We start from the raw sequence: 17,604 nt of genomic DNA, 5'->3' as shown, positions 1-17,604 counted from the left end.
CTTATGTCCCCAGTGATTATAGATTTCTGTATTTCTCTTTCTAGTTCTGGCCATTTTTGCTTTCTGTATTTTGAGTCCATGTTATTAAATGCATCCAAATTTGGGATTATTTTGCTTTTTAGTAATTTCAGTGTTTTATCATTATTTCATATACTTCTTCATCTCTAGTGGTGATGATTGCCTTAAAGCCAACCCTGACTGATACTAATGTAAATACATCAGTTTGTTTGATTATATTTTACATGATTAATTTTTCATATATTGTTCAACTTTTCTATATCTCTGTGTTTTAGATGTTGACTTATAAATAGCAGGTAGTTTGGTTTTGTTTATTTAAAGGCACAGTTAGGACATTTGATTATTGAGTCTAAATCTTTGTCAGTCGTTTAAGGTTGATAGTCTTTAAACAATAATTTCTCATATTCAGAAAACAGTTTATTAACATCTATAAGTTTAAGAAACATTTATCTGATTTGTATATAAATATGCAGGGATTTGTGAAGTCTTCTCATTTCCTATTACTTCTTTGGCTTTTATATAATGAAAAGAAATCCAGGGGCTAAAATATGCTAAGGACGATAATTCTAATCTGGTGTTTGGTTTGGTTTGCAACTCATCTTTATTGTGATTTACTTACCTAATCCAAATAAACATGGCATAACAGTATATCTCTCTTGCAAAATACTATAAAAATTTTATTATTGATTACAGGGCTGTGACTCCCAAATGAGTGTATCAGAAATGTCGTGTAGTGAAAGTACATCCTCATGTCAGTCTCTTGAACACGGCTCAGTTCCAGAAATTCTTATTGGCCTGCTTTATAATGCCACAACTGGAAGACTATCAGCAGAAGTGATAAAAGGCAGCCACTTCAAAAATTTGGCAGCAAATAGACCACCCAGTGAGTGAAAAATAACTTTTTAAATTCTAATGTTTTCTTTACTTTTGGGACTCTCAGTACTAGGGACGTCAATCCTATCATTTAGTCTTAACCAATCAAAATGAAATGGTGTAATCATCAGCTAATCTGTTTCATGTTTTCTATTTCCAGTCATTTGGGAAGTAGAAAAATTTGAAATTCAAAATATTAATAGTAAGGTGACAGAACTTTTAATTTTTCATAGTGTCTGCAAAATAAATTATCTCTATCATCTTTTAATGCCAAAAAAAGGTTACAGGGCCTTTAAAAGTGAGTAGTGTTCACAAATATGAACAGGAATGTGTATAGCTATTGTTAACTGAAGAATAATGTGTTTTCTATCTGCATGCAGTACTATGAACTATTTTATTTACTTCTGTATTTTCCTTCTTTCTCCCTTAACAATTTAAGAAGAAACTATTACTTCACATTTTTTCTCCTTTAAAATTATAACCCAGTACTGCCAGTAGAGACTTTTTGTAAATGGAATGGGCTTTGCTCTTACCAGGACAAACAGAATAAGGAACAGTTTGCAGTTTACCCTGGATGCTAAGAAAGGAAAGCTAGATGGCATACCTCTGCCCTGACTGTATGCATGTTATACCTGTTACTGTTCTCTCTCCAGATCTCTCTCCCAGTTCAACAGGGCCAGGGTAGGTTATGGGAGGATAGTGAAATTGTCACCCAGTATACCTCTAAAATGTTGGTACCTGTAAGAGGTAAACTGGGAAAGTGGCAACTTTTTTTTTTTTTTTTTCTTTTTGGGAGACAGAGTTCTGTTCTTGTCGCCCAGGCTGGAGTGCGATGGCACGATCTCGGCTCACTGCAACCTCCACCTCCCAGGTTCAAGCGGTTCTCCTGCCTCAGCCTCCTGAGTAGCTGGGACTCCAGGCACCTACCACCACACCCAGCTATTATTTTGTATTTTTAGTAGAGACGGGTTTCACCATGTTGATCAAGCAGATCTCAAGCTCCTGACCTCAGGTGATCCATCTGCCTCGGCCTCCCAAAGTGCTGGGATTACAGGCATGAGCCACCGCACCTGGTCCAGCTTGTTTATACTTAGCTAAAATTAAAGCTGTTAATGCTGTAAACTAAAAACTTGAAAAGAAATCTGAAATAATAATGCCACCTTAAATTTTATTAAAAGAATTCTCACAGACTTACTTAATGCCATGTTTTATTCCAAGAAGCAAGTAATTAGTATAGGAGTAGGGCCAGGAACAGTATCTCATGCCTGTAATTCCAACACTTTAGGAGTCTGAGGTGGGAGGATCACTTGAGCCCAGGATTTCAAGACCAGCCTGGGCAACAAAGTGAGACCCTGACTCTACAAATTAAAAAATTAGCCAGGCGTGGGGGCTTGAGCCTGTAGTGCCAGCTACTCAGGACGGTGAGGTGGAAGGATCGCTTGAGCCTGGGAGATCAAGGCTGCAGTGAGCCAAGATTGTACCACTGCACTCCAGACTGGGCGACAGAGCAAGACCCTGTCTTAAACAACAACAAAAAATTGGCCAGGTGCCGTGGCTCACGCCTGTAATCCCAGCACTTTGGGAGGCCGAGGCGGGCAGATCATGAGGTTAGGAGATCGAGACCATCTTGGCCAACATGGTGAAACCCCGCCTCTACTAAAATACAAAAAATTAGCTGGGCATGGTGGCGCATGCCTGTAATCCCAGTTACTTGGGAGGCTAAGGCAGGAGAATCGCTTGAACCCAGGTGTTGGAGGTTGCAGTGAGCTGAGATTGCGCCACTGCATTCCAGCCTGGTGACAGAGCAAGACTCCGTCTAAAAAAATAATAATTAATTAATTAATTAATTAATTAAAAATTTTAAAAATAAAGGAGTAACTTTTTTACCCTTGAATTAAATTAACTCTTTCTAATTGTCATAAAAATTATTTATTCAATGGAAGTAAAAAGTTACTATAATATGTTATAATACTGGAAAACAATTTTGGAAATAATATTGGAAAGCTTGCTTTGTACATATATCATAGAAGGTATCTATCCCTGAATTAAAAGTCTGAAGGCTTAAATTCATATTGCTACCCTTGGACAGTTGATCTCACTCCCTTAAGTCTGTTTATTTATAGGTAAAATTAAGGTCGTGTATCTCACAGGGTAATTGTGAGACTCAAATCAGATAAAGGTGCATAAAAGAAGGATGGAATTATTATTGTCCCCTTTCTCATTTCAGAAGGAGAAATTGGGAAAAAAGAAGCAATTTCTAGAATAAACAGATGTGGTAGTGTGACTTGATCATCTTCATTAGTATACACTTAGAATGCAAACTCAAAAGGCCTGGGGGATAACTGAAATAAGTAAAACTCATAGGTGAAAGATGGGGAGATGGTGAGGCCTGTGACAAACACGAGACTGCACACCCTGCCAGAAGATTTTGAGATTCACAGATTGTTAGCACTGTACTGGATAAATAGAACATTGTTTAGGGTCACATTGAGCCCCCAGTTATCAATTTGCCACTTGTGCTTTAACTAATAATTTACTACATTTTTTCACAAATATTTAGCTGGAGATACTAAAAAATAGAATGAAATGATACGTTTGCCTTTCTATCCCTACTATAGTCACTCTGATAGAAACAGAGCAACAGGATCACAACTAAAAGGGAGGTCTGGCCAAGTGCAGGGATGGGTAATAAACAGATGACAAAAGATTAACATCTGCAAGATAGAGTCAATGTTTCAGGTTACAGAGTAGGTTATAGCAATTGCCATTATTTTACCATTAGACCTTCAGTATAAGGATAATTCATGGTGTTAGGTGGGAGGTAACTAGAAAGTAAGTGTTAGTCAATTTAAAGCCATTTTATGAAAGTGGAATATTTATAAAGTAAAAGATAAAATAGTTTTAACAGTTTGTCCTAAACAGTATATATTATATAAGATTATAGCCCCTCATATATACCTAGGTTATAAGCTTTGAACTATGTTATAGACTGAATAATCCCCATTTTTCCAAAGAAAGAGCAATATTCAAGAGCAAAAATTTCAATAGTCCTATTTTGTTTTGCATAATTAATTTATATATATTGGGAGTAGTGAAAGTATTTGAAATATTAAATTGATAAATTTTAAATTTAGCAATAATAAGCATAATAATAATTCTGATGATCCTTATAATTACTCTTATTCAGTCTTTTATAGTTTGATAATGTGCATGATTCTATGTTCAATGTGCTTTAGACCAAGAGGATATCATTAAAAATATGTCCCCCTTTAAAGAAGTGTAATTTTTGTTTAAGATTACACAATAACCTTAAAAATTCTCATCCCGCGCGGTGGCTCAAGCCTGTAATCCCAGCACTTTGGGAGGCCGAGGCGGGCGGATCACGATGTCAGGAGATGGAGACCATCTTGGCTAACATGGTGAAACCCCGTCTCTACTAAAAATACAAAAAAAAATTAGCCGGGCGTGGTGGCGGGCGCCTGTAGTCCCAGCTACTCGGAGGCTGAGGCGGGAGAATGGCATGAACCCGGGAGGCGGAGCTTGCAGTGAGCCGAGATCGTGCCACTGCACTCCAGCCTGGGCGACACAGCCAGACTCCGTCTCAAAAAAAAAAAAAAAATTCTCATCCCATGAAATTTACCCAACATCCCTTTTGTTCAGTCCTCTATCTGAATTAAAATGCTAAAGTTTTGTGTTCTTCCACTCCAGTGAACAGTGTTTCCTCTTTAATTCTAACCTTTGACCCTCTTTCACCCAACGATTGACATCTGGTCATTATTTCTTTTACTGCTTTCCACCCCCTGTTGTCAGATGGACTGTTCTGTTGTCTAAAACACTTGATAGGTGGACAGGTTTATATAATCCGAGGTGAGTTCCTGTAAAGGCTAATTGGATGTTGTCTTTTCATGCAAAACCAAAATACCCTAAAACTTGCCAGCAGTGAAGCTGTCCACCATGTTGGTTTCCAAAACAATGCACATTTATTATCTGTGGTACTTTAAATAAAACTAACTTAGAATTTATCTCTGATTATGGATGATGGTATTCAGAGCATATATGAAATAAGCAAAACTTTTTAAAATAAAAATTTTTATTTTTTCATTCGTTTGTACTTTGATTCATACAACAGAAATACATATTTCCTGATAAATATTGTAATTTTCTTTAAAATTAATTGAAATTTTGATATGAAGTACACATGATGGATCACCATGCTGAAGATCATTTGCATGAGTCTAAAAAACTTGAAAACACAGTCTTATAAAGAGAGGATTTGTCTCCCAAATAATCAGGCAATGAACTGTTACGTTTCACTTCGTACACTAAACATCACGTCAATTTTTTTTGTAATTCATAAAAATAGTTCAGCTATCATTCTTAAAATTTTACATTAAATTTGTGCCAAAAAAAATCCTATTGTATTTTAACTATCCTGAAAGCACATTAAATGTACTCTTGCATGAAACCAGGCAAAAGTTTTACTTGGTTTGCTAAACTTTGAACCCTTAATGCATTTGGCTTCATTTTTGCCCTTAAATGTTTTTAAAGTATATTTAAAAACCACATCCATGCAGAGATTTTTTTTGACATTTCATCCTAAGCTGTTTTGATGTCATCTTTGCATTCTTGTCTTCTTCTTTTCCTCTTCACCATTTGCCTTCATTTCTATTTGTTTGTTTATTCTTATTCTCTGAAAACAGTGGAATGCTTTACAGTGTTGTGGCTAATTGAGCTTGCTAAGTGTTTATTAATGCTATGATGTCCTGCTTAGTGAAGCTAAATGGGAAGGGGAATGGGCAGGGGAGGGTAGTGGGAGGTCAAGGATAGGGTGGGAGGGTGGAGGAAGGATTATGAGGTATACCTTTAAATTCTAACTATTACCTAGAAATAGTAAGGTTAAGATATTATTACTCCCAAAATATCTTTGGCCTGCTTAGCATTCTCTGTATTTGTCACATATTATAAGCATCTACATCAAAATGGAATTGGTTGAATTTCCATTAAACACGGTATACACCATATCCTTTTAAAGTATAAATACTTAATTTTCTTAACCTATAAGAAAATTGTTTTGAGTTTGTTTCAAATGATATTTGTGATATGTTGTTTTTTTCTTCTTTAGATACATATGTTAAGTTAACTCTACTGAATTCCATGGGTCAAGAGATGTCCAAATGCAAGACATCCATTCGCAGAGGGCAGCCAAATCCAGTATACAAGGAAACTTTTGTTTTTCAAGTGGCCCTATTTCAGCTTTCTGATGTGACACTCATACTGTCTGTGTATAACAAACGCAGCATGAAAAGAAAAGAGATGATAGGCTGGATTTCTTTAGGTCTAAACAGCTCTGGAGAAGAAGAACTGAATCACTGGACTGAAATGAAAGAGTCAAAAGGACAGCAAGTATGTAGATGGCATGCGTTGCTAGAGTCATGATGGATAGAATAAGCAAACAGTTATCATCCAAGGCAGCATATTTCCAATTCCAACATTATTGTTTCTACCAAGTCACCATTAGAAGAACTGTTCTTTGAAGAATCATATTCAACCTTCTATCAAAATGCTTTAAGTTTTATGGAAAGAACATCTCATACTGACATAAATGAAGAAAATATGTGTATCTAGTAGAGCTTGTTTGGGAAACTGAGAAACATACATTATCATTGCTAAACTAACAGCCCTCCAGAAATTTAATAAGATGTTTTTGATTTGAAGTTAATTTTAATTTAGCAAAAGAGCCAGTCATTTTATGAAAAATCAAAATTATAAGTGATTTTAAAAACCAGAATTTTAGTTGCAATGCAATTTTAACATCACCCTACATATTATTTATAAAACATAGTTTGACTGGCCAGTCCCTGGTGTTTGTAATGTTCTTTAATATGAAAAAGTAGTTCTCCAACTCTATCATAAGTCATATCTAATGGTGAAGGGTTTCAGTCACACTGAAAATTGTTTTATTTCAGACATGTTCCCTTTGTGCACTTAGTTTCATTGTGCCTCACTTCCTCTCAATAGCACTAAATCTAAGTGCAAACAAGTATTCATTTTCATACAGGAATTTTTTTAATATGTTATTTTTTTAAAAGCTCATTTTTCATTTGCCTCCGCTTTTGCCTGATCCAAAGAGACCAAGTCACTGTACTGGTCCCTTGCAAGTCTTCTAGACAGGTTGTACTGTAGAACTACGTAACTTTCTGTTGAAAGCACTTCCTGTATTCTTGTATTCCAATGTAGGAAGCTAATAGAGCAGGACTTTACTTTAAAATTTCTTTCAGTGATTGACTCTTCAGAATTGCAGTAGTGTGAAAATACATTTTTTACAAACTGAAAATACAGTAGATAAGCTGTTGAAAATGGAAAACAATTCAATTTTAATTTTCTGCTCTGAGTATTTAGTAACCAACACTGCGTAAAGCAGGTAGCATCCAAAATAAGAAACTGTTCTCTCTCTAAATCTTCACTCTTACTTCAATTTATATTTGTGATATAAAGACTATCCAGTTCTCAGTTTGAATTGGAACAACATGTTAAAAACAGTTATGAGATTCCTTATGAAGTTTCTAGTAACTTGTGACTAGACTTTATGAAATTTACAGATAAAGTTCTTCAACGTGATGTCATCTTGTGCCTTTCATGTAAGTTAAATTTGCTCATACAGCTTGAAAGTTGTATTTGCAAAATTAAGCCTTCAATTTTTATAAATGTAAAGATTCCTCAGAACAGTGTCGCAACATCTTTATTTCCTCTGAAGTATGTAAAAGTTGTATAATGTGCTAATTGTTTTAATGTCAAGGCACTTTCATTTGTTTTTATATTTAGGAACTCTAATCAGGAATATTAGAAGCTGTTTTCTTTTTAATTTTACTTCTTACCTAATATATCATTTTATGCATATACTTTATTGGAGTATGTTTTATATATATTAAAAATAGTTTCTTTTTTCTCCTTTTCATTTCTAGTTAAAATAGACAAAAACCTACTATTTACCAGTTCCTAAAAAGCAGTATATCATTGCTTCTAGTCCCAACTAAGTACTATATATTATTGTAAACTAGAACTTGTTGTTACCATAATAACAAAACAATGCATAGATATTACTTCAGCTTGGCTGTACTGAAAGGCCTTAAAAGAAATCCAAAAAGACCGTGAACTTCTGTAATTTTTAGTTTAAAAAATGGCAGCTCTATGCATTCATGCACATGAATTATAAGAAAAAATACAAATGCTATATTGGATGACATGAGGTTTGAGAATGTTTGTTACAGGGCTGCATTAAAGGGAAAAATCCATCTTTTATTGTTATATCAATGAGCTTTTTCCAGGATTTTTTAAATAAATGAGTAAGAGTTGGAACCTGAATCAAATGGCAAAATATCTCATTTAAGTGTTTTCAGCAACAGTATGAAAAAAGACTTGAAGAGGGGATGTAGATTTCACTGAGAAATTGGACTTAGGCATTTGAAGCTACAGTGATCTTTTTTGACTTTGAAACAACTGACTACATTGCTAACAACTGTTATCTTCCTAATAAAAAGATTTATCAGTCTTATTTGTAACTGTAACAGAGCTTAGTGAAACACATTAGTAAGACCAGCTTGGTGCTTTCACTCTTAGAAAAAGACCTAACTAATTGTTATTTGTTAAATCTACCTGTTTTCAGACTATTCCCAGATGTGTGTGTGATTTGATACATCCCTAGGGATTTATCTGGTATAAGTATCAAATCCTTCATGGCCTAAAAATTAATAAACAGTTTTTTAATATTTCTGGAAAGACCCTACCTCCACCCCAGCTGCCAAGTCCTCAAAGATTATAAATTATCTATATGACTGTGTGTATCTGTATACACACGTGCACTTACATACAACATAAATATGTGTATGTATATTCATTTGTAAAGGCAAAGGTGCCCTGGCTTTTTCAGATAACTGAACAGAGAAACATTTCATAAGTTTAGGATTATTTTTCTCCTCTGTGTATTTACTAGATATTGTATTTGGTTTGGGTGCTTTCTGCTGCTGTTCTCCTTTACACACAGCAAAATATACATTTGTTTCTGTAGATTGACACAACTATAGTAATTACTCCCAAAAAGTTGTCTATTCTTCTAGAAAAGGATTAAATAAGGCTCAGGGGACCCACTTCACTCTACTGAATCTAATGTACGAGACAGTACGACTGCTTTTTTGTGTGCTTAAATTTGCATGAAAGCTTAATAGCAAAATCTTCTATCTCAGTAATTATAGCAAATAGGGACCCACTGGAAGGGAGCAGGTGTTGGCTCAGAAACCTGAAAAAGACAACCCGCTTTCATATTCTTTTAAAATCCCCTAAGTTTTCTAATAAAATGGTATAGTCCAAATATGACAATTGACCAGCATTTATGGGAGCCTCTAAACCTGGAGTTATGGGGTTTGTCTCCCAAATGAGCTGCAAAAGATAGTTATTGCTGCCCAGTAAACAAAATGTATGTCAAATCAGTAAAGACTTTATTTAATATAATATTGCCTTATCTGTCAGAAGCTTTCTTCTGTATTCTTGTGTCTTCAGAACAATCCACATTTTGTTTGAAATCCATTTGCATATTATCTTATTAGTGAATTCTCAATAATGTTTTATTTGCTGACAAGAGTAATAAATTGGACCACAATTAAAAGAAAGAAAACCCAATGAGAAAATATCTAAACTACCTGATTAATATACACATGTTTAAATGTAGGGCCTGGTAAGGCAGTTTCATCCAACCTAGTGAAGATGCCCAGGGCTGTTTGTTAAATGATTTGCTTGATACCATCATCATTTTCATTTCACTTATCAAGTGAATCAGAAGCATAATCAATAATTGCAAATTAAGATAGTACCAATAGGGGAAAGGGGTAAAAGAATTGAGAGTGTTTGTCAATATGAAGATGAGTGGGGATACTGAATGATATCATAGTCTTCCCAATGGAAGAAAAAGTAGGCTATGGGAGATGTAAATTTTTGATGGAGTAAGAACAGTAGTCACCAACAAATGTTTTTCAAGATCCCTATCCAGATATGAATAGAAAGGACACAAATTCATTTGCATAAAATTGCCATTTGCCTACATAGACTAGACAATTCATAGAGATTTTTCACAGTGACAGTTATTATATTACGTATATAGTTATTTTAGTTATCAGTAATTTCACCTTGATAGTTTTTATTTCTAATTTTTTTTCCATTCACTGTCCCCAGTTCATCTGTGGCCTACATTCAAGGTAGTTGTCGCTATTATTATTACTAACCAAACAATATTGAATACAAGTTTAAGCATGCTGCAAAGCATTTTCTAACGTTAATTTTAAAACATCGTCTCTGCCCTCCAAAGTGATGGTAACAGCTATAATTTTCTAAGATCTAGCACAATAATTTATTATTTGCTTGATTCTCCAAACAATACTATGAGGTAAGTAATGTTATCAACATTTTATTGATAAAGACACTGCACCATGAAGAGGTTAAGCAGACTTTCCCAAGGTCATTCAGTAAGTAAGTAAAGAACTGGGATTGGAACCCAGATGTAAATTACTCTAAGACCCATGCTATGCATGTTGCATCTGCCTCCCTGTTTAAAAAAAAAAAAAAAAAAACTACTTAGGACATTGTATTTATCAATAATCCCACTCACCTTGATTGAATGGCAGAACTAAGGGGGAAAAAACAGCTGGGGAAAGAGAAAAGACAAAGAAGAAAAGATCAGACTTTTTTTCTTCTCAGGACACAAACGGTGGTACTTTTGTGGCATTTTGTAGATGACTTTGATTTGCAGAGATTTGGAATTGATTTATCCTGCCAGTTTAGCCTGTCTTCTGAAAGCTTATTAATCAGTTCTGCTCCTTGACCACTTTTGGGAATCCAAGGTGTTTGAATTGTTATATGACCCCCTTACTACTCTATGAAGGGCATAACCTGTGTCTAGCCCATATCTCACTCATATCAGTGGTGAGACAAAAGATTTGTCTTCCTCTGCCCTCTCATTGCAATTTATTTATGTTTATTTTATTCTCAATTTTATTAAGATTTGTCAGGAATTATAGCTAGTTTTTTATTACATATGTCTCTCTTTCCCCCTAGGTAAGTAGTCAATGCCTTGTTAGTATCTTTCTGTACCCCTTTGCTCATAGTAGGCAGACAATAAATATTGAAATAAATTCCCTGTGGAAGAAACCAGTCACACTATTACTTGAGTCTTAGTTTTTATGAATCTTGTGTTATGCATGGATTTATTTATCCCTTCAGTTAATATATATTTAAGAGTACTAGATATGTGCCATGTGTTGTTGTTCCAAGTGCTACAGATGCAGAGATAGTAAATTGGTCAAAGTCTTTGCCCTCGTGGGGCCTACATTCTAAGGTAGGAAGATGGCCACAGAATGGATAATTTCAGTCTAGTATAATGAAGCATTAAGATAGAGGCATGCGTAGAGTACCATGGGATTTAGTAGAAGAGTGCAACATGGAATTCAAAAAAATCTTCCTGGAGAAGATAATCCCTGAGTTGGGTCTTAAAGAACAAATACATGTTAGACTCCCATCAAACTTGAGGATACATGTTCTTTCCAAGAACAAAATGTAAAATAATGATTTCTAAACTATAGTATCCTTAAGAATTATTTTGAAAATTTAACTTGGGCAAGGCGTGGTGGCTTACGCCTGTAATCCCAACACTTTGGGAGGCTGAGATAAGTGGATTACTTGAGCTCAGGAGTTTAAGACCAGCCTGGGCAACATAGCGAAACCCCATCTCTACCAAAAATTTAAAAATTAGCTGAGTGTGGTGGTGCATGCCTGTGGTCCCAGCTACTCAGGAGGCTTAGGTGGGAAAATCGCTGGAGCCTGGCAAGTCAAGGCTGGAGTGAGCCAAGATAGTGCCACTGCACTTCAGCCTGGGTGACAGAGCAAGACCTTGTAGAAAGGAAGGAAGAAAGGAGGGAGAGAGGGAGGAAGGGAGGAGGAGAAGGGAAGGAAGGAGGAGAAGGGAAAGTATGAAGGAGAAGGGAAAGCAGGGAGGAAAATTTAACTTGTATTCCAAACCTCCACCTCCAGAGATTCTACTTCATTTGGCCTGGAAGGGAGCCCAATAATCTACATTTTATTAAGCTCTCCAGGAAATTCTGTCTGAGATCTATTGATATAGAATATTAAGTGTATTACATAGCATTATTCATGAAATGTTTCAGTGCCTGTAGATCAGACTTTTAAGTGTGATAGTGATAGTAAGAAGCAGATTAAGACTTGGATTGATGTTATTCATCTTTTTCTTGTGCTTCCTTACAAAGGAAAATATTTAATGAAAAAAATTAATATTTAATAATGAGTTTCTGTACATTCACATTCAACATACATTTTTCAAAGTGTTTCTTGGTATAATAAATATGTTGATTTTATGGCTTCCAAAAATTCCTTTCCATTATTGTTCAAATATTTCCTTCTAAGTTATCTTTACAATGATGGATATAAAGCAAAGAATGGGGAGGTATTTAGTAATTTCTCTATCAGTATTGTAAATGAAATAAGACTGACCTTTGAGTAAATGTATAGTAGCAGCCATAGGTGCTGGCATTTTTGCATTCTTGTATACAGTAAGATTTCTTGCTTCCCTTTATCATCATCTAAATGACTTCATTGTCATCACACTCATCAGATGAACTGCAGTACTGGATTCTTCTCTAAAAGCTGTGTTTCTGTGACGGCTGCTCTAAACTCTAGTTCCTTGATTGTTTTGTTCTTAGGATCCTTTGTTTCGAATAGCAAGTTAATACAGCAGCCTCAGGACCTTCTCTTTCTCTCAAAATGAATGCTGTGGATAAGGTACATCTGTGTTTCCATTTCCCCTCATTTCAAATGTAGCCATATTTTCTTCTCTGATGTAATATTTTGTGTGAATACATTTTACATTTTGAAGTTTTATTTTCCCCCGCAAAGATCTGTGGTTATCCCACTGAAAAATGAGCTTATTTGAATATGGGAAATAATGTTGTCATTGAATTAGGCTGTTTTTGTGACTGCAGATGTATCACTGTGTTTGATTTGGTGGTAGCTTGAGGTCTAGTTAATATAATCTTGAGGTAATCAGCTTGATAGACTGGAATTACTAGTTTATTATCAAAAAATGAATGTAAAAATATTGCTCTTTTCTCTCCCTGTTTAGACTAGTATGTGCCTTTTTTAAAATATTCCCTTTCTTCTTCCCTGCCTTTTTTCCCACTCTTATTCATGTACACTCAAACTAGATACCAGAGTTAGTTCATCAAAGCTGAATAATACCTATCAAAAAGTGGTACCCTGACTTTTTTCTCTTAATCACCTGTACTGGACTGTAGGGAGGACCAGATAGGCTTTCTTGGGGACTACAGAAAGAGCAAAGCGTAATACTCTTTAATCATAGCGTGTTTGTTGTTGCTGTTTCAGTGGTGGTTGTGAGGTTGTTGTATACTTACCTTGAATAGTGTGAAGTACCCTAAAATTATGTTGTGTGGGCTGGGAGCAGGAAGGAAACTGATTCTTCGTCTAACAAAAGTTTGGCATAACTTTATTGTAAAATTTCAACTGCTTATGACATGAAAATTTCTAATTAATTATAAGAACAAAGTCACTGCGGTGGCGATAGTTGTGCAAGATGTTTGACATTATTTCTATGTCAGTTTGATAGTCTGTGTTATAAACTGTCTTATTAGGACCCTTCTTCCCCCTCTTCTTTATTATTCTGATTATCAGTAAATCCAGTTTGTACTGTTAGACTTTTGAGTTTGTCTTTTAAATATCCAAGACTATTACTATTTTAAAAAGAAAAACCATAGCATCTTTATGTTTAAAAATATATATGATGATGTGTTTAAAATGAATTAATAGATAAAATATAACACTCCATTATATACTGAAAAAATAATTTTTCAAACTTTGTTTATATATTCCGTTATTGCTAGCAGTTCATATTAAATATGACTATTTTGTTTAATAAGAAAATAGGAATTTTTCCTTATCTCTGAGACTTACTGCTTCTCTTTGCCATTCATATCTGGTTGAAGGTGGGTGGTTGTGAACTTCTTAACGTCACTTCATTTGTCAGTTTCTGGATGTGCCAACCTCCTCCTGACGGTTTAATTTTCGGTAATAATCAAACCATTTATTCCCTCGGGTTGGTCATCATAGTGATTCCTGTTCTTAACCCCCATTAGTGTGAATGGAAGTAATCCATAAGCACCAATAGGCGAAAAGGCCCATAAAGGATCAGTATCCCAGAACCCTGAAATAGGATGGCCGCTTCAGTACCCAAATGTCATTGCAATTCTAATGGAGTAGAAGCCAGCTTCTTGAAGTGAGGATTTGAGATCATTATATCATATTCTCTCCTTTTGGTCTCCTCCCTTCTCCCTCTAGCTTGCACATTCTTTTTATTTTAAATTTTACAGGAAGACTTCTTTTAAAAACCTGGTTTTTAAAATTTCACATGTTGCTTTAACCAGGCGATTTCCCAAACCAGAAAACTGAAGTACATACCATGGAGTCATAAGAAGTTTGGGGGCTTTTGTTTTTTGTTTTTGTTTTTGTTTTTTTTTTGGTTTTTTGTGGCTTTTTTTTTTTGTAGTGTGGGGAGTGGGGAGAAGGAAAAGGGAGGAATCGTGCTTGTTTTGGTTTTGGGAAGTCTTTTTGGATAAATATTGAGAATATTTATAGTATTCTGTAATTATGTGACATTTGTTGTGTGAGGGGAGACCAGAGTAGCTGTTGCACATAAATTGACTCTCTTAATATTTAAACATATTTAAACAGTTGTTTGAAGCAGAGCTAGAAATTAATGGTGATACTTCTAACAGCATTTTGATGTTATAAATATTACTTTAAGTTTATCAAGAGAAAAATTCCAGTAGTAGCTTGCATTATAAAATTAACTGATTTATTATGTTTCTGTATAATTTTATTGAGATTGCTTTTGTTTTTGTGGTGAATATAATATAGTGGCAACAATTTTGAGGAATCTTTAAAGCTGTTTGGAAGAGATGGCCAAACTTTGGCTAGATTTTTACTAGAATTTTGAAATAAGAAAGTGTATAAATATGTTTTCAGTTAAATTAGGCTTGAGGAAGAACAGTTATTATATGAGTTTTAAGGGTCTTGATAAATGTTGGGACCTATTCTAAAACTCATGAGGTTCCTCACTGATCAATACTCTTGCATTGTATTTCATTTCTCAAAATAATGAAATTATTATGGAAAAGCTCAATTAGTGAAATCTTTTATTCAATATTCCCTTACTCTTCTTTCTTCCTTCCTTCTTTCTTTCCTTGCCTGTCTCCCTCCTTCCTTCCTAGTTCTTTCATTTTTTGAGGCAAGAAGCTTCCTTAATAATATAGTTTCTACAGAGCTTTCTTACTTATTTTTCTAATAATGGATATAACAGTGTGATAAAGTTTAAATGCTCCGTGAGCAAAACTCTTATCAAACAACTGAAGAAATGCACTGCTATTAACCTTTTCCTTGGTCTTGAATTGTCTCCAGCATATTTGCTAGTGACTCTAAACCATTAATGGATCTTATTAATATAAACAAGTGTCTGTGTGGTTATCGACAGTGTTGTATTATTGTCACATTTATTTACATTTTTGGTGAAAAATATAAACAGATGCGTGTGTGAAGCAGTCTGTTTTATAGAGTGAGCATATATGTAATCATTTTCATGTAATTGGAAATGTGCTGTGTGTTGCATTTTATTCTCATGTCAACTTTTCTACTATGTATACACCGATTGTCTCGGTGCCTTTTTCCTTTTGTATAATTGTATTACATACAGAAATTGCTGACCTCTGTGAAAACAGTGTAAAAAAATGTTAAAATTATTATTCCAATGAGATTTTAATGGCAGTTTAATTTTCCAGAGAATAAATTTTGTGTGGGTTAAAAGTTATTTTTCTTCACCTTTATGTAAGAAATCTGTTCACATTTTAGTACTCACATGGAATGGGTAAACATCTGACTTCATTGATGATGATACATAAACATCAGTCCTAATTCTTGTCATTGACAAATGTTAATATGACTGTTACACAAAATAAAATAATGTCAATTACATAAGGAAATATCGAATGGATATATGTACATGTTGTTTAGATCTTGGGTTTGAAAGGAATCTCATCTAAATGCACTATAAAATACTGTTCTCAAAAGGTTTGGGTCATATTATTTTCTTTAATTGTAAGTCAAATCTGGCTTCCAAAGAAAATAGACTTACAAATTCAAACATTTAAAAATATTCTCCTTTAAAGTTCATATAAATCACAAATAAACTAAATAGCTTTAAAATGGTCTCACTATCTTCAGCTGGAATATAAACTGTTATCTAGTTTGTTCTTTCACTTAATGTGAATTTGTTCTCATTCTTATCAGTATTGCTATCCTGTTTAACAAAATAGTTTTCTCTTTGCCAATAGTAGTTTGTTGATTTTTCATTCTTTTTCATTAGATAGTTGTATTGTTTCCCAAAGACCTTGAGTTTAGATATTTTTCATATTTCATTACCTTGTCCATTTTACTTCCAGCAACAAAGATTTATAACAACAGACTTAACAAGTACTATTTTGCATATGAAAAAGAATTTAAACGTTTGGTGCTCTAAAACTGAAAGAAATTAAAGTTGCTGCATCATCTAATCTCTGATTGTCTCTGAATCCTCAGTTCCATAAATTATCCAGAGCCTTTTTTAACGTTTTTAAAGAGGGGAACGCCAGTGCCCAATTGGTGTGGTTGAGTTTTTTTTCTTTCCTTTTGGTAAAGTCATCTCTACTGAAATATAATGAAAACATGAACCACATCTTCTGCTCAGAATAAATGGATTCATAATGTAATCTTCAAACTATAATTTAAGGAATTTGTATTTCTTCCCAGTACTCACTGCTGAATTCCTCCCCCACTCTCAAACGTTTTGAGCTTCTATTATTAAGACATTTAGGCTGGGCACAGTGGCTCATGCCTGTAATCCCAGCACTTTGGGAGACTGAGACGCGGATCACGAGGTCAGGAGTTCAAGATCAGCCTGGCCAACATGGTGAAACTCCATCTCTACTAAAAATAAAAATATTAGCTGGCTGTGGTGGTGTGTGTCTGTAATCCCAGCTATTCTGGAGGCTGAGGCAGGAGAATCGCTTGAACCTGGCAGACGGAGGCTGCAGTGAGCCAAGATCACGCCACTGCACTGCAGCCTGGGTGACAAAGCAAGACTCTGAGGAAAAAAAAAAAAAAAAAAGACATTTAAGGTTAAGCCAAAAGTAACAGATTTGCTTGAGTGTTGACAAAATTTTTTTTCTAAATTGTAAGCAATATCTTACTTAGGGATAATTTATTATTTAATACTTTGAAAAAAAATTATTTTCGTTTAGGTCTTTCAGAGAATTACAATTAATATAAAGTGAAATTCCAGCAAAAAGTTGGCACATCTGCATTCTTGCTAACAAATCATGAAATTATCATTTTCTATTGTTATAAATGGATTTAGTAGTTATTCATTATAACAGGTTACTATGTTTAAGGTATGTTTTTTGTTTGTTTTTCTCTTTTTTAAGCCAAAACTTCACCAAACATTGTATTTTAATTGCAAATTGATTATAACTCCTTTGATCTCCAATATGCAAAATAATATTTAAATCAACTTTTTCTTTCCATAGATTATCAAAATATTTCGTGATGTTTCCC

At 34.4% G+C, this 17,604-nt stretch overlaps 1 protein-coding gene across 5 annotated transcripts in view; it reads left to right on the top strand.

The window, feature by feature from the left end:
* The window catches only part of SYT14 (synaptotagmin 14), a 240,433-nt gene extending 223,798 nt beyond the window's left edge, over window positions 1-16,635 (top strand). For 2 of the 5 annotated variants that reach the window (XM_030936181.1, XM_030936183.1), the window contains 2 exons: window positions 712-901; window positions 6,014-16,635. In XM_030936181.1, coding sequence (XP_030792041.1) covers window positions 712-901; window positions 6,014-6,327 — 504 coding nt within the window. In that variant the 3' untranslated portion in view covers window positions 6,328-16,635. Of the gene's footprint in view, window positions 1-711; window positions 902-4,701; window positions 4,759-6,013 lie in introns of all 5 variants that reach the window. The other 3 variants (XM_030936182.1, XM_030936180.1, XM_030936184.1) reach the window with 3 other exon arrangements.
* The last annotated feature ends 969 nt before the right edge of the window (window positions 16,636-17,604 follow it).

This window comes from Rhinopithecus roxellana, chromosome 8 (assembly GCF_007565055.1).
Source record: "Rhinopithecus roxellana isolate Shanxi Qingling chromosome 8, ASM756505v1, whole genome shotgun sequence".
NCBI lineage: Eukaryota > Metazoa > Chordata > Mammalia > Primates > Cercopithecidae > Rhinopithecus > Rhinopithecus roxellana.
Note: the sequence above shows the minus strand (reverse complement) of the source record. Positions and strands in the feature narration are given on the sequence as shown.